This window comes from Typopeltis vanoorti, chromosome 21, assembly GCF_054136105.1.
Source record: "Typopeltis vanoorti isolate ZY-2024b chromosome 21, IOZ_Tvanoo_1.0, whole genome shotgun sequence".
NCBI lineage: Eukaryota > Metazoa > Arthropoda > Arachnida > Uropygi > Thelyphonidae > Typopeltis > Typopeltis vanoorti.
This window is the reverse complement of record NC_143569.1, coordinates 34,155,451-34,181,400: the sequence shown is the minus strand read 5'-3', so window position 1 is coordinate 34,181,400 and position 25,950 is coordinate 34,155,451. Positions and strand designations below refer to the sequence as shown.

The window sequence follows — 25,950 nt, the reverse complement described above, 5'->3', positions numbered from 1 at the left end:
TCTGCATTTCTTTGCTAGGTGCAAAGAAATGCTAAAAAACTCTAATTACTATAAGAGTGAAAAGCTATTATGCATCTAGTGATGTTACTGTCTATTAGGAAACAGTGGAAATATACATTATTCTCTGCCCCACACCCATTTTTATGAAACTAAGAATAAGAGAAAGAATGTATTTTTAAAGTTCAGAAATGAAAAAGTTAAACTTAAGTCTAAAATTTCCATGAAACTCAAGTTTACTATAAAATAAAAATGAGTCAAATATTAACGGAAGAACCATAATAATAATTAATATTTTAATAAAAGGTTTGGAATGGAGTCAACTTTTATTATATAGATTAAGAGTAAAATTCACAGAATTTTTTGAATGACAATCTCTTTCCATTCTTCTTCCTCTTCTGCAGCTTCTCCCACTTAAGTGGGGTCATTGATGATGAGTCTCCTCCACATCCTCCTGTCTTGGGCTGTCACCACATCCAAGTTCTTCATCCTCAAGTCCTCGTCTACCAGCTCCCTCCATCTTTTCTTTGGTCGCCCATGCTTCCTCCTTCCTTGCACATCCATCTGCATGACCTTTCTTTCCACATATTTGTCCTCCCTCCTCATCACATGACCAAACCATCTCAACCTTGCATACTGTATCTTTGCTCCTAAGTTCGTAATTTTCACTGTTCTCCTCACATAGTCATTTCTCAGACGTTCCTTTCTGGTCACACCGCACATCCACCTAAGCATTCTCATCTCTGCTACTTCCATCCTGCTGATGTTATTTTTCCTCAGGGCCACAGTTGCTATAGCATACTTCATAGCTGGCCTCACTACTGTTCTATAGATTTTCTTCCTTCTCAGCTCCTCCATCTTCTTCCACTGTTGAACATGAGTATCTAAAGTCCTCACCTTTCTAATGACATTTCCTTCCAGCTCCAGATCTGTCTCCTGGCTGCCGCCCACTGTGCAACACATATACTGTCTTACTTCTGCTCAGTCTCATACCTCTCTCTTCCAGTACTTTTCTCCATCTTTCCGGTTTAGTTCCCGCTTCTCTTGAATCTGCACACAGCAAGATGTCATCTGCATACAACATTGTCAAAGGCGCATCTTCTCTCACCTCCTCTGTCACCACCTGCATCACAATATTAAACAGAAACAGACTTAATGCTGACCCCTTGATGCAAGCCAACTGTTACTTGAAAACTTTCTGTCTATCCTAGACAGGTCCGAACACTTGTCTTCAAATTTCTGTACATCTCCCGCACCATCCTGACATATTTCTCCGGAACCTTCTTCTCCCTCAAACACCTCCAGACTTCTTGCCTTGGCACTCTATCGTATGCTTTCTCCAGATCAATAAATGCCAGATGTAGCTCCCGTTGTTTCTCTCAAGACTTTTCCATCATCTGCCGTAACCCAAAGATAGCATTTGTTGTTGATCTACCAGGCATGAAGCCAAATTGTTCCTTTGCAATCTCCACCTCCTTCCTCAATCTTTCATCAAGAACCCTTTCTAGGATTTTCATTGTGTGGGACATCAACTTTATTCCTCTGTAATTTTTACAGTCTTGTGCATCCCCTTTACCCTTGTAGATGGGGACAAGAGTACTCTCCCTCCATTCCTCGGGTATATTTTCCTGTTGGCAAACTTTCATGAACAGGTCCCACAGCAGGTCAATTCCCTCTTCCCTCAGTGCCTTCCACGCCTCCACTGGAATCCTGTCAGGGCCCACCGATTTTCCATTCTTCATCCTCTTCATGGCCTCCGTCACTTCCACTCTACTGAATGTTCTGCACCATCCCCTCAGAAGGCTGCCCATCTTCTCTGTGAGTCCTTGCATTTTCCTCAAAGTATATTCTCCATCTGTTTCTTATGTCCACATCCCTCCATAATACTCTTCCTTCAGCATCTTTGATCTACCTCACACGTAAGATGTCCTTTGCTGCTTTATTTCTCCATTTCGATAGTTAGTAAATTTTTCTCTGTCCTTCCTTTGTTTCTAATTGATCATACAGATCTTAATATGCCATGGCCTTTGCCTGTGCCACAACTCTCTTGGCTTCTTGCTTTCTTTCTCTCTGTCCTCTTCCACTCTTGACTCATCCCACTTCTGCTTGGCCTTCCTCTTAGCTGTCACTGCCACTTGTACATTATTATTCCACCACCAACCCTCCTGCTCTCTAATCTTACCAGATGTCTCACCAAGCACCTCGATTACACAGCTCAGGATTACTTTTGAGTTATGTTTCCAATAATCTTGTACACTTTCCAGTCCATCCAAAATCCTTTCTAACACCCTCTCCCTAAAACGATTCCTCACATTCTCTTCTTTAAAGTGAAACCACTTAATTGTCTTCATCCCATGGCTTCCAGAGGTTCTTATCTTCAATCTTATTTTCAAGTCTGTGCACAGCAGTCAGTGTTGCTGTGCCACTTAATCTGTTGGAATTACTTTACAATTTGTCAAACCTTAAGATGTTTTCTTCTAGTCAAAATGTAGTCAATTTGTGAACTGTTGTTACCACTCCCAAATGTTATCAAATGTTCTTCCCTCTTGTAGAAAAACGAGTTCCTAATTGCCAGATCAAACGCTACTGCAAAGTCCACAACCCTCTCTCCTTCCTGGTTCATCATTCCCACTCTGTGGCCACCATGCACCCTTTCACAGTTTCTATTCTGTCTCCCTATGTGTCGGTTCAAGTCTCCTCTGACAATGGTGATTGTCGGAGGAGATTTGAGATGAAGAAATTCCCTCATTTCTTCATCTAACACGTTACAGAACTCATCTTTCTCCTCTGCTGTACAGCCAACTTGTGGGACATATACACATAATACTCATCTCCAAGACGCAATTTCATTCGCATGATCCTGTTGTTCCTTCTACCCACTTCCAGTACTTCGCCCTTCATTCTGCCACACACCACAATTCCTACACCATTTCTTCACTCATTATTCGCTCCAGAGTAGAACCATTTATATCCATCTCCCAGTTCTTTGCCTTTCCTTCCTTCCACCTTGTCTCCTGCACACATAAAATGTCCAACTTCCTCTTCCTCGTCATGTCTGCCACCTCTCTTCCCCTTCCAGTCATGCTTCCAACATTCAGTGTTCCCACTCGCAACATCCTCTCCACCTGCTGGGCTTGCTTCTTTAACCGCACCCGCCCTTGATGCGGTAGCCCTCGTCCACTTCTCACAGCTGTAGGGCGATGTGGCTGCAAGTAGCTTAAGGGGTATGCCCTAGCCCTTATATCATTTTCTCTTTGACTCATATCATAGGTAGAGCTGGCAGTGAAGTTTTACGACCTTCCTGACATCAACCCTCGCCATTTATCTGGGCATGGGACCAGCACCTATTGAGGTAGCTTGCCTCCTTCGGTGGCTGCATAAAACAAAATGACTTAGCAAGATAGGAAGGATTCACCCCTAGCCCTTGAATACTCTAATAGCATCAGGTAGAAGGAGCAAGGAGAGGAGAAAGAAGCAAAGAAACCAGTGTACAGAATAATATAACAGATGTATATTACATGAAGAAAGGCATGGTCCAGCATCTGGTACCTTGGGTTTGTCATGGCTGTACTCACTAAAGTGAGCCCTTGAGGTTAATCTCTTTCCATTCCATTATCTCAATTACTAAAATGCTTGCATGACCACTGACAATTAGCGAATTCAATATGCCATACATAAAAAAAGCTGGCTAGTTCCATCACATGTGAAATATATCTGATGAAAGACTAAGTTTTTTTTTCCCTTTACATCAAAACACTTACCTCTCCACTGATGATTAGTGAAATCAGTCTACTATCTTGACCAAGAAAAGACTGCGTGTCTGTTGGAAATGGACTATCTTGTTCAGCTTTTCCTGTTGCTAAGTTATAAATAATATAACTCAGTCTACCACCAGTACTACGAACAACAGCATGAATACCTACAAAAAAGCAGGCAAGAATAATATAGGATACATTAAGGACAACTGATTCCATAGCCAAAATTTATTTTTGGACAAATATAAATAAGATTTTTAATGTAGAAAGAACAATTCACAGGTATGAATTACACTATTAATCAAGGGGAAAAAAAAAAGAATGTTACTTAAACAATTCCTTAGCACACACAACATCTTAGAAACTTTGTAGAAGTGGTATACACTGTGTTGTTCAATGTTTATAAATTACATACACATTTAAACTAAAGATCAATAATTAATGAATTACAGTCAGCATGATTCCCCCCCCCCCTTTTTTTTTTGGAGGTCAATAAATCATACTAAAATTTAAGCCACACAGAGGAGTTGAACAAGTAACTACTACCATGTTTCCTACATAAAATGTGGATAAATTCATATAAAGAAAATACATGAAAAAATAATGTTATAATGATTACATTATTACTCATATCCAAAATATAACAATGTACAGGGTATAATATGGGAAGTGATCAATATCTAGAAGAATGAAAATTAATAATAGCACTCTTTGGGGAATGGGGAAGTTATATGAAAGTTTTAAAAAGAATTCAAATAAATCACCTTCTTGGTGTAAATTGAAAGTTGGTTCATATATGCAACCATTATTAAATAAAATGACAAGATTCCAAATCAAAAACTGCATATCAGAAACTAGATGGAAAGGACCCAAAGGAAACATTGACTGATTCACCCAGTGAAGCATGTGGATACAAAATGTTTAAATAAGCATTCCATGGAAAGAAAATAGCATAGAGAAACTTCCACGCAAACAAATTAGCATATTCTCTTCAAGTATATATAGAAAAATGCAGGGAAACTAGGTTGTGAGTAAAAGCAACTAAACAGAAGTTGTGAGAAGATTAGGAAAAGAACATAGGCACAGCATTCAAGGTAGCAAACTGTTTTGAAAGCTATGACAAAAGCAGAGAATGGAAAAAGAAGTACCACAAAAGGAATCATAGACAAGAAAATTGATATACTGATAGGAAAGCTAAAGGTAAGAACATTCTAAGGTTTAGAATAATTACCTGAGAATAATTAAACAAGTAGGCTGCAACAATAACTAATAAAAATGGTGTTGAGTTGAAAGTTGGTTTCATATATACAACCATTATTAAATAAAATGAAAGATTCCAAATCAAAAACTAGATGGAAAAGACAAAAGGAAACATTCATGAACAGTTTTTCTTGGCTGCAAACAGAGCAAGTAATTAGAAATCTGAAATGTATACCGATGCCGAAAACTAAGGACGAACATTATGTCTGAATTTGCAGAAAACTGCAAATTCAAATAAATATCAGCTTGAGGCAATTTGTATAAATGAAGATTTAGAGTACAAAGCAAGTACACATTCAAATTTTTGAATTATCAGCACTCAACAGAATAAAAAGCAAAAGGCTGAGGTAAGTGAATTGTGTTTGAAGGTAGCTCTTTTCGTGAAGGAATAAAGTTCCAAAACGTCAATGTCTTGTAAAGTCTCAAAGACAGCTAGATGATTTCATACAGAAAAGAAAACTGTGGCTGCAGAATTACTGATGCTACTAGAGTCTGGAATCTCACATACTCCCATACTTTCAGATACAAATCTTTCTTCTGCTCTGTGCAGCATGAAGACAGATTTTTGGTTATAACAGTAAAACGTAATCAATGAACCATGACAGGTCAGCTTGAAAGTCGACTCCACAGATATCTCGACAAACTGTGGCATGAAGTCTGCAACAAGTAGGCTCATAGTCTGCGTTCCCTTTATCTACAACTCAGTGTAGAGCAAGTTTTTAGTGGTATTGTATCCATAAGAATTGGACAAGACACCAATGGGCTAATGTACTCTTTTACAGATGACACGTTTTTCCTCCAATTCGAGATAACACCGGATCTGGCGTGAAAGCGGTAATTACCATCATAATGTTCTTGAAAGGAATAGATACAGCAGTGATGGAGACATGGTGTGGGGAGGTATTATGCTTAATGAATGCATCAAACTACAATTGCTGGAAAAAGGAACTATGGCTGGTGAACAATATTGCAATGAAGTTCTTCAATCATGTTCGATTATTTCGTGGTGCTATAGGCAAAGAATTCATTTTTATGGATGACAATGCCTGGCCAAGTAATGGAGATACTTCTGGACACCGAGAATATTAATCTTCAATTGGCTAGCATGCTCCCCAAATTTCAACAGCACAGAACACTTTGCATTACTGCTCAAAATTTCCTTCCAGAAAACAAACAAGACTTTATCCTTGCTCTGAAGAAGAGGTGGGTTTGCCTCAAGAAATTCTGAATCTCTTTGTGCTAAGCATGGTACAACATTATGAGAGCTGCATCACAGTTCTAGGTGGATATATTCCATACTGAAATGTCTTTCTGTATAGTTTTTTGTAAGCACTATATATTAATTACTTAACTGCATCCTTAGTAAATTTATAACTTTTGCCAAAAACATATTGCAATTTAATTTGAATGAAATTTATAAAACATTTTTTGTGTGATATAATTCATTAGTATGCAAATAAATAAATTTATGTCCACATCTGGCTGAAGTCATGACCATTTTTTCATACACAGTAAAAATGTAGTTTTATCCTTAGCTTTTGGACACCAGTGTAGAAAGGCAACTAGAAAAAATAATAACAATATGAAGGATATGTTTCAAATATGGAAGTGGAAAAATTTTACACCTCCATATTTAGCACCACACCATTTCAGCAAATTTGTTGAAGAATGTACTGGACTGCTAAATGTTTATGAATTAAATACACATGCAAAGCAATATAATTAGTGAAGTGAGTAGTCAAGTGTTTTTTTTTTTTTTTGTCGTCAATAAAATTAAAATTTAAGCCATACAGAGATCACTATAACCATGTTTCCTAAGGAAATGTAAAAATTTCACACCTCCATAGGAAACATGAAGGTGTTAAATCAAATAAAAAAAAAAAAATTAATATCAAATTCCTGATACCCAACCTCAGAGGGGTATACAGAATATTATGATAGTACTACATGAAAAAGTTACACCATTACAAACTTCCATCAAGAAGTTTCCTCCAAATTAATCTGATATCTGTCAAGACACCAACATTATCAAATCTTATATTTTTGTCTTCTAATATAGTGTTTACTGTATCAATCCACCCACATCATGTTTTGCTAATCTTATCTCTCCCATTCTATTTAATTAACAATGCCACCCGTGATTATTACTAACATATCCCTGAATGCTAACAATGGCAAGTTCTTTCCTAATATCTTAATTTTTTAATATGATACTGCCACCATTGATGCCATCTGTTCACTCCACTTATCTTTCTCAGAGCTCTCATATCAGAGAATCTCCACTTTGATCAAGTGTTTTATTTCTAACTAGCTTTCAGATCCATAAGTTAAAACTGCTCTTACAGCTAATTTAGTGTTTTGACTAATTTCTTTCTTATTCCATATAATTTATCCAGCTGACTTCCTACCCAAACCAACTTTACTAATTCTGTTGTCTATTTCAATATTTAATTTGCCATCTTCACTAAAAATTGTGCTTAAATAGCTGAAATGTTTTTTTCTACAGGTTTACCATTCAGGATACAGTTTTCAATGTTTTCAATGTTTCTACAGATTTTCAAACAAACTTGAGAAAAGGCTAAGAAAATTCAATGGAAAAATCATGTAGAACAAGATGAATTATGATAAAAAAAAAAGTGGCTGACAAGAGCACTCTCTCTTGTCAGCCACCTTTATATTATCCCTATTATCATCTTCATCAATTTCCTGATATGTACCACCAAGGGGTGTTAGGTTATTATGGCAGTGCTACATGATTAAGTTTACATTATTATTAATCTCCTATCAACAATTTTCCTCCAAATCAATCTATTGCTTGTGAGCACTTCAATATTGTCATAACTAACATTTTGTGCTTCTAAGGTCTTCTTCTCCCGTAGTCCTAAATGAATCGTTGGGTCATTCATGGCTGGTAGGTGACACTCTTTGCTAGACTCCTCCAGTCATCTCGGTCTCTTGTTCTTGATGTCAGTTGAGAAAGGGAGGAATTTGTCCATTTTTTTATGTTATCAGTCCATTTTAATCTAGGTTGGCCCCTAATCCTTGATCCCAGAATGATTCCTTCTAGTGCTTGCCTTTAGAATGCCATTGGCCTGCTCCATGTGTCCAAACCATTTCATCTGTCTTCTTCTGATGACTGTCGGAATATTTTCCCTTTTTCTCCCATCTATTGAATCAATTAGTTTTCGGACATTTTCATTGGTTTCGTGAGCGGTATAGGGAATTCTCAAAAGTCTTCTGTAAGTTTTCATTTCGAAAGACAGGAGTCTCCTCTCATCTTCCATCAATAAAGTCCAGCCCTCACAACCATACAAGAGGACAGAATTCACCAAGGTGTCAATTAGTCTTAGTCTGGTTGTGATTGCTATTCTGTTATCTCCCCCACGATGGTTTTAACTTCTGTATGGTAAGCTTCTAAGGTACTTCTGACTAAATCAATCAACTCAGACCTTGGTCTTTCTCTGGGTATATTTCCTACCATCTTGGCATCAAACACTTGTTTTGCTAACCTTTCTTCACCCATTCTATTTAAGTGGTCATACTACCTTAGATTAGCTCTGCTGACACATTCTTGAATGCTAATAATGCTAGGTTCCTTTCTAATATCTTCATTTTTAATATGATTCTGTCATTGATACCATCGGTTCACCCATCTATTTTTTCTCAGAACTTTCATATCTGTGGTCTCTGATCTTTGATCAGGTGCTTTGTTTCTAACCTAACTCTCAGATCCATAACTTAAAACTGGTTTAAACACTATCTTCTATACTGCTAGTTTGGTGTTTTGGCTAATTTCTCTCTATTACATAAAAATTTATTCAGCTGGCTACCCACCATAAAAGCTTTGCTTATTCTGTGAACTGTTTGACTAATATGGATATAACCTTTTAACTTTATTTGCTTTTAAAATGACAGTGTATTGTACTGCATGTTTTGTTATTTATACCATAAGATTTTTTTTTTCTCCAGATTTAACCTGCCATCTTCACTAAAAAATGGTGCCTCAACAGCTGAAATATTTTACTTGTTCCATAGGATCTCCATTCAGAATGCAGCTGAAGTTTTCTGTGCCCTGGCATATTTTCATTATTTTGGTCTTTTTATTGCTGATTTTCATGCCAAATTTGTCACAGCTGTTACACAATTTAGTTAGTGAATTCCTGGAGCCTTGCACTACATATGTTTAGGAGTATAACAACGTCATCTGCATAAAGCAAAGAGATCTAAGTTTGACATCTGTAATTCTAATATCAGGCTTGATGCCACTTTCTTTCATAATGATCCATATCGATGATGAATAAGAGTGGAGATAGTGTGCATCCATGTCTTGTCTCTGATTTTATATCAAACTATCTTCTGCATTTCCTTCAGTTCTAACTGCTGACTGAGAACTTAAATACAGACTATGTATTAATCTGTATCATGTTCTCCATTCATCGCATATGATTGTAGTGTTTTGAAAAGCTTTTCTCTGAGCACCTTATCATATGCCTTTTCCAGATCTACAAAACTTAAGTACAGACCGTTTTCATATGCCTACAATTTCTCACCTATTTGTCTTAAAATGAAAATCTAATCTTGACAGCCTTTACTTGACCTGAACCCAATTTGTTCTTCTCAGAGTTTCTGTTCTATAATCTTTCTCAACCTCTTTTCAAGTATGCTAGTATAAATGTTACCTGGAACACTTAGTAGAGACATTCCTGTGTAATTCTCACATTCAGTTTTATTCCCTTTTTTTTTATAGTGAGAGCTCAATTCCAATCATTGGGAATTCAACCTTCTGAAAAGGAAGGTTTAATTCCACTGAAAAACTTTTATTCCTTCATACTTAAGCATTTCTGGTTGAATATTATCTACTGCTGCCTTTCCACATTTCAAGTTTTTGATGGCTTTTTCTACCACAAATATTGATATGTACTGCTCTTTGCATTTCTTGAAAATTTTCTAGTATGGTTCTAACACTGCTTTGTTCATTTAAGTGTCTTTCAAAGTAATTACTGCAAACATCTAGGATATCCTATATTCAGCTTTCATGTCACCTTTATCATATTTGATTCTTTTTACAGTACTCTTTCCTCCATTTCTAAGCTTCTTCAACAGCCTCCAGAACATTTTGCCATCTTCCTGATATTTATTTTCTATATTCTTACCAAAGTCTTCCTATGACTGTTGTTTAGCTACATTTACACACAGAATAGCTTTCTTACATTTTTCTCTGTATTCTTTTAAGGCATCTGCTGACATATTTGCTAGGAACTTTTGGTATGCTTTCTTTTTTTCTAACACTGCCTCTTTAACTTCTTGTGTCCACCATGCTGTTCTTATTTTTCTATACTTGCAGATAACTTCACCACATACCTCCCTAGCTGAATCAATCGATGTCTTCTTCAGACTCTGCCACGAGACTCCAAGGTTTGTTTCTAGTTTTCAATTTGTTTCATTTTTTCTTCAATAATGTTTGTATAGTCGAGTCCACAATTTACTTGTAAAAGCTACTCAACTTTTTCAAACTCTCTTACATACTGTTCTTTTCAATTTCATATCCATGTTTTCCTGCATAGTACTAAGTAATGGTCACTTCCAATTTCAAATCCTCTGTACATTTTTATATCCTGAATGAGCATGAAGATATCACCTATAAATAGTGACGTAGTCAATGAGGCTTTTCTTATTTCTTGTGCCTTATCTCCATATGATCTTGTGCACATCTTTATGTTGAAACATGGTGTTAGTAATGACTAGTCCATGTCCTGAACAGAAGTCCAGTAAATACTTACCATTATTATTACTTTTGCCCTTTTCTCAAAATTTTCCCATGAGCCTGGTGGAATTCATTTCCTACTTTGCTGTTCCAATCTCCAACAAGGACCACTCTCCATTCTCTTTATGTCAGTAGGTGTGTGCCAATGACTCAAAAAATTTCTCCCCTTCTTTCTTGGAAGAACCTTCGGTGGGACCAGAAGCACAAATAAGTTGCATTTGTGCATTATAATAGTGGTCCAGAAATCGTGTGCATAAAGGATCTGTATGTTTTGTTAATTTCTTTCAAAAACAGTTATGAACAATTTTATTGGTTTGTTGTTAAATCAAGTGTAAAGCAGAAATGTTCTCTCTCTCTCCCTCTCTCTCTTCATTGCTATTTATGATCAACAAAGCAAAAGATATTAATGTTTTCCCACGTCCTTAACACTTTCATGTCAAGAAGTGTTTTGCACGTTTATCATATCCACAGAACGTCTCATTACAGTTTGTGTGCTGCTTCCACATCAGGCGGATGGGTAGCTCACTGACACAAAGTTTAAATGCCATTTTGGTTGCAATTCTACTTTCAATAGAATTTTATTTGAAGTTAGTGTTTGTGATCTGTCTTAATGACCTCAAACTTACAAATGCAATGAAACAAACACATATTTCGTGTAATTGAAAATTTCGACAAATGTTAGGACAGTTGTTTTCAGTTAGATACCATGTTTGGTGGTACAACAACGTTTTGCTTGAGTCTATGCACATTAGTTTCTGTGTATCCCCTCTCACAGAAATTATGCCGCATATTTTCTGTGGGAGGAGACATGACTATTTGTTGACAAATATATTACACTGAGTGCAAATGTCGGGGTGCTTAAGGGTCAAAGCTGTATAACTGAGAGGACACCTCCACATAGCCTTTAAAGGAATGCAGAGAACCGACCAGGGCTTTTGACCTAATGTCCAATCTCCTCATCTTCTCGTGGTGCTTCCTGTTGGGTATCTGCCTGGATACTGAACGAACGAGGATGGGCTAGCAATTTGGGATTTAGACGACCAAAGTGTATTCTTATTGGCTTAAACACAAAATAATGGCACAGCATGACAAAATTTCATGCCGGCTGGGGTGTCGCCGGTTAAACAAGGCCCCGTTGTTTACGCCAGGGAACCTGGGCGAACAGCGAAGCTACTGGAACAAATTTGTAAGCACACCCCAACTCAACTTCACCAGAGTTAAAGATCAGTACTATCAACATAAGAAGCCTGAATGGCAAAGAAATGGAGCTAGCTGAGGAATTAGACAAGTACCGGATTGACAAAATAGGGGTGACTGAAACAAAAAAGACAACAACTGGTGAGATCTTGCTGACCAATAAATACAAAATGTTATATTCAGGCAATGACAATCAAGGAAAAGAAGGAGTAGCCATAGTATACAACACAAAATATGAGGCTAATCTTCTTGAATGGCAGGCAGTCTCAAGTAGAGTGATATGGGCAAATATCAGAATAGGAACTGAACAATGAGACTTATTTGTGCTTATGGTCTCACAGAAGGTTCTACTAAGGTAGAAGTGGAGGAATTTTTTTATGCTTTAGAGAAAGCAGCTGACACAATGAAAAAAGCAAAAGTTGGTCCTTGTTGGAGTTCTAAATAGCAGAGTAAAAAATAATTGTCAGACATACAAAAATATTTTGGTAAAATTTGGAGAAAAGAGCAAAGCTAATAATAATGGCAAATACTTGTTGGATTTCTGCTCAGGTCATGGACTGGTTATTACTAACACCATGTTCCAACATAAAAATGTGCACAAATTAACATGGAGAGAAGAGGCAAGGAATAAGGAAAGTCTCATTGACTATGTTATTGTTGATAGTGATGTTTTCTCCCTGGTGCAGGACACCAGAGTGTACAGATGATTTGAAATTGGAAGTGATCACTATTTAGTCTTGAGCAGGATAAAATTGAATTTCATATTGAAAAGAATGACATGTAAGAAAGTTTTAAAACGAATGAAAGTTGAGCAGCTCTCAGATGTGAACTGTAGACTAAATTACACAAAGATTATTGAAGAAAAAATGAAAGAGTTTGAGAACAGGAATCAAACCTTGGAGATTCAGTGGCAAACTCTGAAGAAAACACTGATTGATTCTGCCAGAGAGGCATGTGGTGAGGTTGTCTGCAAGGATAAAAAAATCAGAACTCCCTGGTGGACACAGAAAGTTAAAGAGGCAGTGAAGGAAAAGAAGAAACCATATCAAAAGTTCATGTCAAATAAGTCAGCTTGTGCTCTTAGAGAATACAGAGACAAATGCAAGAATGCTAAACACTGTGTAAAACTAGCTAAACAAAAGTCATGGGAGGACTTTGGCAAGAATAAAGAAAATAAATTTCAAGAAGGTGGCAAAATATTCTGGAGGTTGTTGAAGAAGCTTAGAAATGGAGGAAAGAGTGCTGTAAAAGGAGTTAGAGATGATAAAGGTGACATGAAAATGGGAGAAAAAGATATTCTTGAAGTATGGAGTACTTCAAAAAATTGCTAAATGAAACAAGCAGTGATAGCACAGCGATAACACTCAACAGGTATACATATCCATACTTGAAGTAGAAAAGGCCATCAAAGGCTTGAAATGTGGAAAGGTAGCAGGAGTAGATGATATTCGACCAGAAATGCTGAAGTGTGGTAGTATAAAAGTCTTACAGTGGCTGCAGTGCATAGTTCAGAAGGCCTGGACAGAGAGACGAAATCCTGATGATTGGAGTAGAGCTCTAATAGTACCCATATACAAAAAGGGAAATAAAACTGAATGTGAGAATTACGGAGCTATTTCCCTACTGAGTATTCCTAGCAAGATTTATGTCAGTATACTTGAGAAACAGTTGAGAAGTGGAAGAAAAGCTTGGTATAGAAAAAGCTGAATTCAGGCCAAATAGAGGCTGTCAGGATCAGATCCTCACCTCATGACAAATAGTTCAGAAAGCATGGGAATATAACAATGATCTGTATTTAAGTTTTGTCGATCTGGAAAAGGCATATGAGAGGGTACGAAGAGAGAAGCTATTCAATACGCTACAGTTATATGGTGTCAATGGAGCATTATATCAAGCAATACTTAGTCTTTATTTGAGTTGTAAGTCCGCAGTTAGAATTGAAGTACAGGAAGATGGTTTAATGTTAAATCTGGTGTGAGACAAGGATTTACATTATCCCCTCTGTTATTCATTATCTATATGGATCACATTATGAAGGAAAGTGGTATTAAACATGATATCAGAATTGAAGATGTTAATGTCAGCTCTTTGCTTTATGCAGACGATGTTATACTTCTAAATAAATCCGCTACAAGTTTGCAAGATTTCCTGACTAAATTGAATAACTGCTGTAATAGATATGGTATGAAGGTCAGCAATAAAAAGACAAAGACAATGAAAATATGTAGAATCGTTGAAAATGTCAACTTTGTGAACAGTGAACCTGAGGAACAAGTAAAACATTTCAGCTACTTAGGCACTATTTTTACTGATGATGGTAAATTAAATATGGAAATAGACTACAGAATCAACAAAGCTGATATGGTAGGCAGTCAATTGAATAAATTCATATGAAATAATTGAGAAATTAGTCGGAACACTAAATTAGCTGTATACAAGACAGTGTTCAAACCAGTTTTAACTTATGGATCTGAGAGCTGGGTCAGAAGTAAAACTCTTGACCAAAGACTAGAGACCACAGATATGAGAGTCCTGAGAAAGATTATAAGCGTGAACATATGGCATCAATGGCAATATCGTATTAAAAATGAGGATATTAAGAAAGAACTTGACATTGTTAGCATCCAGGAATGCGTTAGCAGAGCTAATCCTAGGTAGTGTGATCACTTAAACAGAATGGGCGAGGAAAGATTAGCAAAACAAGTGTTCTCTGCCAGGTTGGCAGGAAAACGACCCACACTAAGACCAAGAAATAGGTGGATTGAAAGAGTACAAAGTGCCTTAGACGATAGAAATATAAGATCCGATAATGTTGGAGTCTTGACAAGTAACAGACTGATTTGGAGGAAAATTGTAGATAGGAAGTTAGTAATGATGTAAATTTTTGATGTAGTACTATCATATCTTTTAAACCCCTTGAAGGTACATGTCAGGAATTTGATGATGATGAGCAAATGTCTCCTTACTTTATTGAGTGATGCAATAAAACTACTTGTTTTTCTTGTGTATGCAGTATAGTGGCTGTTTAGGAGGGCATGCTGTTCACTATATGGAGACAGGTGCTTCCAGTCTATGGACAGTATATATGTAGGGAGTAAAAATTTATCTATTCTTAACTTAAAATTGATCCTTCTTATTCTATAAGTAGAATGCATCTGATGAAAGCCAACAAACTAGAAACATATGTGGGAAATCCATGTTCTAGTGATGAGTTTCCTGAGCCACTGTGAAAAAAACGTATCTGATGAAGTTCGAATTTTCTAAGATGTAGTGAATAATTCAGATGATGATTTCAATCAAGTATTGGATATATACAGAGTAATTCCTCATCTGATGAGGAAGATATTCAACAAAGTAAGGTTTTGGAATTTTTATTTTCAAACATAACAAAACGGGTAAGTAATGTGGCAATATTGGTTCAGGAGTACAGTAGAGATGAGCTACTTTTACCACTTGATGTGGAAAATCCATCTGCATTGCACTATGTGTTTTTAACTGATTACATAATGGAATTTAGGTAAGAGAAACTAACAGATATGCAGATTAGTGCTTATCTACAACTCAGGATTGTGAAACTCCAGGAAGACAAGTGAATTCCAAGAATTAGAATTATTAAGAAAAAAATTATTTATGTATATATTATACTACTATATATATAAAAAAAAACACTGATCATTAATAAATAAAATAATTATCAAAATAAATTATCAGTAATAGGCTAGTTTATAGGATCACGTATTCCTAATGATGACCTAATGGAATTTAGGTAAGAGAAACTAACAGATATAAAGACTTTGCGGGATGATAAACCCCAAGATAAACTGGGGGAAAAATCCTACTGTCCACGCTGAAGACCGGCTAACTTGGCTATGGCTGAGGAAGATCCTTCAGCTCCTCAAGTCTCCGACAGGAATTGAACCTAGGACACTCCTTCCCCAGGCATATGATTGCGAAGTGCACAGCCACTAGGCTAACAGCGCAGACTTTATGCCCATCATAAAAGCAAATATGAAAGGCTAGCGTTTATAGGATCGCGTATTCTTCACTCCATCCCCAAATACTCATAACAGAAGCACACTTATAATATCACAGATGTAAATTATTCATAATCTATTTTACAGTACTGAAGGTATTTTTTATTCATTCCTATTCTTTCTCTTCCTTATATTTGCTATTCTTTACATCTTTTAGTAAACAAGTATAGTAAGTAATAATCAAATATATCATTCTCTTTCATTATTGTTTTTTAATATATTTTGAAAAGAACATTTCATTTCATCCCCCTTGTTATGCGGGATTAGTTACAATTGAAGAAACCAAAGAAAAGTGGTGCATCCGACAACACACAGATAAGAAACTGCCAGTAATTCTGCTAGCTTCTTCAGATGGTTAGGTTCACAGTGATAAAGCTACAATCACCCCAATGTGAATGTGATAATTCAATCGCCAGGTGTGAGTTGAACGGATACCATCTCTGCTATCAACTAATAGAATGCAAGTATGTATCCTGCTGTGATATGGCTTTTGTTTTTTTAAAAAAAAATAAAATAAATAATTATGGTAATCCCATGCACAAAAGGCTTATTAAACAAATGGTACATTCATACCTTAGATAGTAAAAATGTTGAGTAGAAAATGTTTGAATTATAAGTTTAATTTTAGAAACACAGCATGTTTGTAAAAGTCTCAAAGTGGTACATGACTTATCTACCACTTACATGTGCTGTTCATGCAAAAGAAACTTGTTTTTATTGCAAACATGAAAAGAAAATGTCCATGTTTCCTGTTATAAAGAAAAGCCGTTTCTTATCTGATAGGTCATTATCAAAAAGCAAAATAAAAAACTGAAAACAAAATATATCTTAATTAACTATACATACATCACTAACCCCAACAATACAGGCAGCCCTCGGTTTATGATGGTTCAATTTATAGCGATTCACAATAATGCTGGATGCCTGTGCGTGCTTTCTTATGGTAGTGTGGTCTGACTGAGAAACGACAGTAGCAGGCACTCTAGTGTTTGAGTGTTTATCAAGCTACTACAACGTATATGTATCAAACACTCAAACCTGGTTTTGCTGTTGAATCTACTTAATTGTTCTATTTAATTTTTCTTACACACATGCGTATTTAAATTGATGAAGTATGCAATTACATACCATGTCTGATAAAAGAAGTGCAGAAACGTTAGCAGAACTTGGTGTTAAGAAGGTGCGGAAATCAATCACACTTGAAAAGAAGATGGAGGTGATTCGAAGAATGGAAGATGGGCAGACAGATGCTAATGTCTGTAGAAGTATGAACTTGCCTCCATCGACTGTTACTACAATTATGAAAAATGCAGATAGAATAAAACAGTCTGCGCAACAATCTACGGCAGTACTAAATGTAAATCATGTAAGTTATAGCAGGGTAAACTTCATGAAAAAATGGAAAAATTATTATCATTATGGGTGGATGACTTGAATCAGAAAAACATTCCTCTGGCGCAGGCTATAACTGAGAAAGCAAAAACATATTTTTGAGGATTTTAAAAAGACAGATGGAGGCGAAGAAACATTTTTAAGAAGCAAAGGTTGGTTCATGAAATTTAAGTCTCAAAGTAAGTGCCACAGTGTCAAATTATCTGGTGAGGTGGCAACTGCAAATGTTGCGGCAGCTTTTCCTAAAGAATTTCAAGACTGTGTAGAACAAGGAAGTTATCCTCCTGATCTCATTTTTAATATTGATGAGACTGGGCTCTACTGAAAAAAATTGCCATCACGCACCTTCATTTCCTGTGAAGAACGTTCTGCTCCAGGTTTTAAAGCTACAAAAGACAGACTTACACTTTTGTTGAGTGCAAATGTCTCTGGAACTTTGAAACTTAAAACCAATGTTAGTGTACCATTCACACACACGCACGCATGCACACGCGCACACACACACACACACCATGTGCCTTCAAGGGTCTAAAAGCCGTGCTGCCAGTCTATTGGAAATGGAACGAAAAAGCTTGGGTCATAGAAGACATTTTTATAGATTGGTACACAAATTATTTTTGTCCTACAGTGTTTCGCTTCTGTAAAGAAAATGATTTGCCAGCCAAGGCATTGCTTCTCTTGGATAATGCCCCTGAACTCCTTAAAGAAAGAAAAAGAAAATCTAGGCAGTTAACACTGGATATTTTTTTCAAACAAAATGCAGGTGATCCGAAAGCAGGAACTTTAACATAGAAATATGTAATATCTTTTCGAAGTTTCATATTTTTTGTATATAATTTTGTTTTGTTTCCGATATTAATAATTTAATTTAACAAATATATATGTATGTATTATCAAAGCTTTAAATATAATAATGTTACACATTCGCGTGCATATTTTTTGACTGCACGGAACATAACTTTGTACCTTCCATTAAAATTGAGTTAGTTTTACGCCAGTTCGGTTTAAGCCTGTATTTTTCTGGAACGAAAGTGAAGAGTAAACCGAGAGCCTGGATTTGGAAGAGATTTGAAATTAAATATCTGTCAAGAAGTATAATACATGTTCTGATAAGTGATTTTACAGAATTAAATAAAACAGTATCATGCAACGTGGTAGTTGTATGACAGAAATTTCAAATGTTGCTTTTTGTCTGTTTAAATACACTGAAAATCAGTGCACGGGATTTCTAGTACCGTCTCAGAAATAATATACTTTTCATTATAACCCCCTCGTGTGTGTGATCTCATTCATGAACAACTGTTAGCCTATATATAGTACAGTAGTTCAGTACTAGTATTGTGAATGGGCTAGTGATAAGATAATCCAGAATCCTTGATCTAAAGACCAAACATGGAACTTTTACAAGCAAATTCAGGCCTGATGTATGCATGGTAGTGGCCTCACAGCAGGACATTCACTAAAAATCCATCACCACAGTGTCATCTAAATTTACAATATGCTGGTTGAAGAGTGAATATGCTAACCACTTGAGCTAACAAAGTAATAATAAGTTTCCGTTTCCAAAACAAGTTCTGACCATGAGATATCTAAAACACTATAAGACGATGATACTCAGTTTGCCACATGTCTCATACTTCCATATTATTATAGTGAAAACAGTTTAAGATAAATTCTTTGCATGATGTAATTTATACTTAGTTAACAGAGATTGATACTGTTGCAGAGATAGAGGAGATAGTGCATTATCAGGGAGAATACAGAAATGACTGGAGAAAGGTTTTTTTTTCCTTTTTTGTTGCTAATAATAGCAAAATAACAAACTAGCAAAATACAGGTTCAGCAGAAAGAAGAAGAATTGAGGCAGACAATACATTTGGAGCTATTTAGTGTGATTGAAAAGCAAATAGGACAAAATATAATTACTGCTGGAGAAAGCAAAAGGAGATATGGATAGCATACTTTGCCAAATTATTTTAATGAACATAGGATGAGCAATCATTATGAAGGGCTTAATCATCTGGAAGGAGAAGGGAACATATGGAAGGAATTAAATAATATTTATGCAGCTACTGGGAATAATTAGCTGCAATAGCATGTGATGGAAGGTCCCTAGGATTTGGGGTTACTGGATATGGTAACAGCATCAGAGATTTTATACATAACCAAGGTTACACAGCCCTCAATTTGTGAAGTCTTGACCCAAGAGGGCAGCTATGCATGTGGAATTTTTAATTAAGAAGGGGGGGGGTATATAATATATTCAAACACAAAACTGGTGATTGTGACAACATAGGAGAAGTTCGGAGCAGTGCCATGGACAGTACACGAGAAACTCAAGAAACTGTAATGGATGGGAAATGGTCAAGATTACATAAAGAAAGCAATAACCGATTACATATCTAGTCAGGAGAATAAATCAGAGATGTCAATAGATAAGCAACATCATTAAACAAGATCTACAGAAGAAGAAAAATATTATGAAGGTTATTTAAGGAGGGAAAGGTGATAATAGGCTCATCACCTTTCACACAGGGAAGGATACCAGCATGGTGAGGAACACAAAATCAGAGTACGAGATGAAATTAGTCAAACCAAAGGAAACTCTAACGAGTTCTTTCCATGTGCAGCAAATTAAAGGAAGAATGACTTTAATGAATACAGATGACATGGAGCAGAAAAAAGAAATAGTTGAATTACTGTTGATCACTGTGGGTGAAAGTGAAGATAATGCAGTGACTAATACAACAGAGATAAACACCTCCAGATGAAATGAAAGTGTTTGGGATATTAAGAAATCTTACTGTAAATAATGGATGGGGTTGGAAAAGATATCAGCACATGTACTATGGGAAAGTGCTGGGACTTAAACCAGATTGTTTAATCTCAACACTGGTAGAGTGGCAAGGGAGTAGAAAGAAAGAGAAACAGTTCCATAAAGAAAGTTCCAAGCCTATGGTTTCAAATTATAAGTCAAGAATGATGTTTAAGGGAAAAAGTTGATTAGGAGCAGAATTCAGAAATGGGTGGACAGGAATACAAAAAGTACTGTAAATCTAAATAAGAAATCAACCAAACGTATTCCTAACCTAATTCGACTTCATGCACAACACTGAAAAGAACATCAGTCATTTCTACAGTGATCAAGCTAATAAGACTTCATTTTGAGATCATGAAAATCATTTATTATTATTATTACGTGACACCTCAAGGAAGTCAAAAGACTCGTCGAGGGAGGGTGCCTACTCTACAACTCTGTCTTCACCAACTACAACAAACCGCAACTACACCAGACATCTACCATCCACCACCACCATTAGTGTTTTCACAGACCATCACAAACATCTATGCCCATGGCAGGATTCGAACCTGCAGCCTTCTTGGCTGGAGAACGGATATGCTAACCACTTGGCCAACCAAGCTGGCGATGTGAAACCATCAGAACTGAATATACCACATTCTGAGTTGAAAGCACTAAAGTCTTTAAAATGCAATAACAATATAGTCATTACAAAGGATAACAAGAGAAACATCACAGAGGTGCTAGACACCAAATCTTACAAACAGAAAATGGAATTCTTGTAGATAAACTTATACGTTGGTGATACATAACTGTCAATTTTTAGAGAAAGAAGACAACATATACTGTTATATTAATTAAAAACTTTAATTAATAGTTCCTATATTTCAGTAATGGTACATTACCATCTTTAGGGAACATAAAATTAATGATATGTGCATGCTGGCACTAACACTGAACAACTATGGCTGAAGACAACAACTGAAGTCAGTCCTAGAGTCCTTAAAAGATGCCACCTAGTGGGGTAAATTGGGTAGTAGTCTTGGCTGTTGGGCTGATGTTCTAAGAATGCAAGCTTCCCATATTTAAAGCAGTCTCATGCATCCAAATTTGTTGAGGTTTAGGGAGTTTTTTTTTTAGAGCTGAGGCTGATTCCAGGAATAGTTTCTCACATTTATACTTACTGTGATGTAGTAAGGTAGCTTTCTTCCAGCATATTTTGTGGCGGGTGTCCAAAGTATGGTCAGCAAGTCCTGAATGGCTGTATTGGTGGAAACGGATATAATCCTTATGTTTGGATATCCTGATATTAGCTGTTCTGCTTGTTTGACTGTAGTAAGACAGTTTGCAACTACAGGGGACCTGCCTTGTAGTTGCCCTAGACCTACCTGGTATATTCCAGGTAGGTCTAGGGAAAGTGGCTGATCCTTGGGGGAGCAGATAAGAGATGCCAATTTTTTATATGGTTTATAACAGTTGTCAAGCCATATTTTTTTAGGATTTTTGTTAGCTTTTCAGAAGTACCCTGAATATAAGGAATGGTGATAGATTTAGAGTACTCCCTGTTATGGAGGGAAGAAGAGGTGTTGAGGTTAATTAGTTTTAATATTTTTTGGATTTTATGGGGTTGTAACCATTGGCTACAAAGGTGTTGAGAATATGGTTAAGTTCAGTGGTAAGGGCACTGATATCTGAACTGATTAATTTTGCCCTGTTATATAGGGTTTCTATAATCCCGTATTGTTGGGATGGTGTGTGTGTGTGGGGGGGGGGATTGCTGGTGAATATATCTACCTGTATGTGTAGGTTTTCTGTAAACAGAGAAAGCCAGGAATCCATCAGGCTGGCATGTAATCATCAGTGTCTAGGAAAGGGAGATTGTTATTGTTTTCTTTTTCCAAGGCAAACTGGATCCTGGGGTGTTGATTGTTTAAGTGTGATAAGAAATTGTGTGTCCAAGCCAGGCAGCCAACTAGCGAACACAACATCTACATGACGTAGCCAAACAGTGGTTTTAAGCGGAGCCGAGATTAAGGCTTTTTCTTCAAAGGTCGCCATAAAGAGGTTGGCCAGAGGTGGCCAGAGACTGCCCCAAAAATGGGAAGCTTGCATTCTTAGAACATCAGCCTAACAGTGAAGACTATTATCCAATTTGCCCTCTAGGTGGCAACTTATAGGACTCAAGGACTGACTTCAGTTGTTGTCTTCAGCCACCATATTTGTTCAGTGTTAGTGCCTGCATGCACATATCATTAATTTTATGTTCTCTGATGATGGTAATGTCACATTACCGATACATAGGAAGTATTAATTAAAGTTTTTTAATTAATATAACAGTATACATTGTCTTTCCCTAAAAATTGACAGTTTAGAAAAGGGAATACTTCTTACGTGATCTGAATACATATTCTAAGATTAATAAAGATCCTACCAAGAGCAAACTTAATAAGCAATTGGACAAAACAATATCCACAGGCCAAGAAACTGTTTTACAAAAACTAAGAACTTACCATAAAAGACCTGCAGAATATATGGTACACCAAAGCTACACAAAAGTAACTGTCTACTTAGGCTTATTGTAGATTTCATAGGCAGCCCTACCTACAAGGTCTCAAGATTCCTGTCAAACCTTCTCCATCATATCATTGGCCACCCAACTTTTGCTTAAAAAAATTCCACAGAAATTTGCGCAAGAATACAAGACTTTTAACTAACATCTGCAAATATGATGATGGGCTTTTGGCATGACATCCCTCTTCATGAACATTCCACATACCTACACAATTTCTAGGTTCCTAACCAAGCAAATTTTAATCTGGAACATCTGGAAGAAAGAATCTTTACTCTTATCCCTAGACATCTATTTGGCAACAACACATGGATGAAATATTTGCAGTAAATAATCACACAGAGCCAGAACTCCATTATTTTTACAAAAAAAAAACCATCAATAATCTACATCCCAAATTAAATTCACATTAGGATCAAGTGGAATTTCCTTACTGGACATTCATATCCAATGTAACTCTGATGGATCACTTTCTACTTCAAATCTACTGAAAACTGACTTTTACAGGATACTATATTCACAGTGCATCAGCACACCACCATCTCAGAAAATATGGCACCATAAAATCCTTAGTGACCTGAGCACACAGGGTTTGTTCTTCCAAAAGGTTGCTCAAATATTAATTGGAAACCAATAAACAAAACAGCTCTACTAAATGGATTCAATCCAAGAGCAACACAAAAAATAGTTACGACCACTCCAAGACAAATAAAATTACATATGACTCCATACTTTACATAGGTATCTCTGACTGAGTAGCAAAGATTATATAAAAAAAAATACTAGACTAACTCATCGATACAAAATTAAAAAAGGAAAAAACTCACGTACAAAGATTATTTAATAGTATAATTTTCGCCTGTGTGTCACAGGCATCTTCAGTACATTAAGCTCAAATTAAACAATAACTGACAATTCCAAAAAGTGCCACCTAAGTAGCTGGTGTAAGATAACTAAAAAGGTCAATAACTTTCCTTAAAAAAAATAATAAATAAAATAAAATAAATAAAATAAAATAAAATAAAAATAAAAAAAATAAAAAATAAAATAAAATAAAATAAAATAAAAAATAAAAAAAAAAATAAAAAAATAATTAAAAAAAAAAAAAAATTAATACAATAAAAAGTTAGGAAAGATGAGCTGATTTGTAAAGTACTATCTCCCATAAAGGGGATAGATGTAAGCCGTCGGATCTGTTTAAGTTAGGAGAATGAAGTAGAGTTTCACGTTTCTTTATAAAGGCGTTCCGTAAGAAACTGACTTTTGTGAAGAACTTTTGTCTTTCTCCAATGAACTCTGTGTCTGGTGAAGATGGCATGTTCTGCAAGTCCAGACTTTTCAGGTTTAAAGTATTCAATATAAGATTGGTGTTCTTCTAGCCGAATAGAGGCAGATCTTCCCGTTTGTCCGAAATAAGATAATCCACAAGAGCACGGAATCTGGTAGACACCTGGATGATTAAGGTGTGGAAACTTGTCCTTAGGAGAAGTGAGAAAGGTGGAGATTTTTCTAAACGGTTGAAAGGCAACAAAAATATTCAGTGGTTTTAAAACTTTTGCTATACGTTCACTGATGCCTTGTACATAAGGGATAGTAATGCGCATTATTTCTTCTGTGTTTGAAGAGGAAGACATATTAAAACTACTCAAAGTTCTTTTAATGAAGCAATTCTTATAACCATTAGATAGAAAGGAAGAAGTTATATATTGTAGTTCTTTCTGTAAAAGATCGTCTGAAGAACAAAAGGAGTGGGCCCGATGAACCAGTGTTTTAATAGTTCCTGCCTTTTGACTGGGATGGTGATGAGATGCCGCATGGATATAATGGCCTGTATGAGTCTTCTTTCTATAAACTGAGAAATGTAGGTTACCATCTGGTTGGCGAAGAATTAGAAGATCTAAAAAGGCTAACTGTTTATTTGATTCTACTTCTAGGGTAAACTTGATCCTAGGATGAAATGTGCTTAACTTAGTGAGAAATTGTTGAAGTTCATCAGAAGAGCCATTCTATTCCATACAGCAAAAATATCATCGACATATCTGTACCAATGAGTAGGTCTGGGAGAAATGTATCAACAAATTGATACAACTTATTTTTAAAGGAAAAATAACCAGAATTTATTACAAAATCAAATACGTTTACAATGTCTGGAGGAAATTCCTGTTGTAGTAATTCAACACTTTCCGAAAGAGGCACATTTGTAAATAAAGAAACAACATCTAAACTGATCATGATATCAGAAATGTCCAAATGAAGATCTGAAATTTTATTTTTGAAATCCAAAGTATATTTTATATAAGTATCAGTTCTTCTAGTTGAAGAGGAGAGTAAATTTGATAAAAATTTTGAGATTTTGTAAGTGGGGCAACCGATACAATCTACGACTGGTCTTAATGGAATGCCTGGTTTATGAACTTTTGGAAGACCACACAATCTAGGTGGACGACCGAAGAAGGTTTTAAGTTTTTTCTTTTGATCTTCATTCCATGTAGATACATTATCTATAAGAGAATTAAGTCTCTTCAATTGACTCTGGGTAGGATCCGATGTAAGAGGCCTATAAGTTGAATAGTCGCGAAGTAAAAGAGACATTTTTCTCTCATATTCCTTCCTATCTTGAATCACTACAGCCTTCCCCTTATCAGCTTTCGTAATAATTAAATTATTGTTATTCTTTAGTGATTTCAATGCTTTAAACTCAGAGTAAGAAAGATTAGGAAGAGGAGGCTTGGCATGAAAAAGAATTTGTGCACATTCAAAACGTAATCTGTTGGCTGTTTTTTGGGATAAGGATCGAATACCCCTGTCCATGTTATGAAAAAAAATCCATAATTGCCACCTTATTCGGCGTAACGAAATCATGTCCTTTTGATAAAACAAAACGTTCACAGTCTGTTAGTGGACGTCCGGAAACATTTATAACTACTTTATCTATATCAATAGTATGATTACTGGATCTAGGTATGCTGACCAATGATTCAAATTTGCGTTTTAGTTTGTCACGAGAATCATTAAAGACCTTTAAGTAAGAACTCGAAGATATGCGCATTACAGTAGTAAAAGTTTCAACCATTAAAACAGATTCCAGAGCATTTTTTATATCCATAATTTCTCTATTTAAGAGGGCAAGAGATTTTTTAGCTTCATGTAGCTGATTATTTAAAAGAGACTTACTAGCTCTG

The 25,950-nt window shown here is 36.1% G+C and overlaps 1 protein-coding gene across 5 annotated transcripts in view; it reads right to left on the bottom strand.

The window, feature by feature from the left end:
* The window catches only part of hyd (E3 ubiquitin-protein ligase hyd), a 680,323-nt gene that overhangs the window by 432,295 nt on the left and 222,078 nt on the right, over positions 1–25,950 (bottom strand). For all 5 annotated transcript variants that reach the window (XM_090411567.1, XM_090411569.1, XM_090411568.1 and 2 more), the window contains one exon: positions 3,759–3,916. In XM_090411567.1, the coding sequence (XP_090267693.1) occupies positions 3,759–3,916 (158 nt within the window). The remainder of the gene's footprint in view (positions 1–3,758; positions 3,917–25,950) is intronic.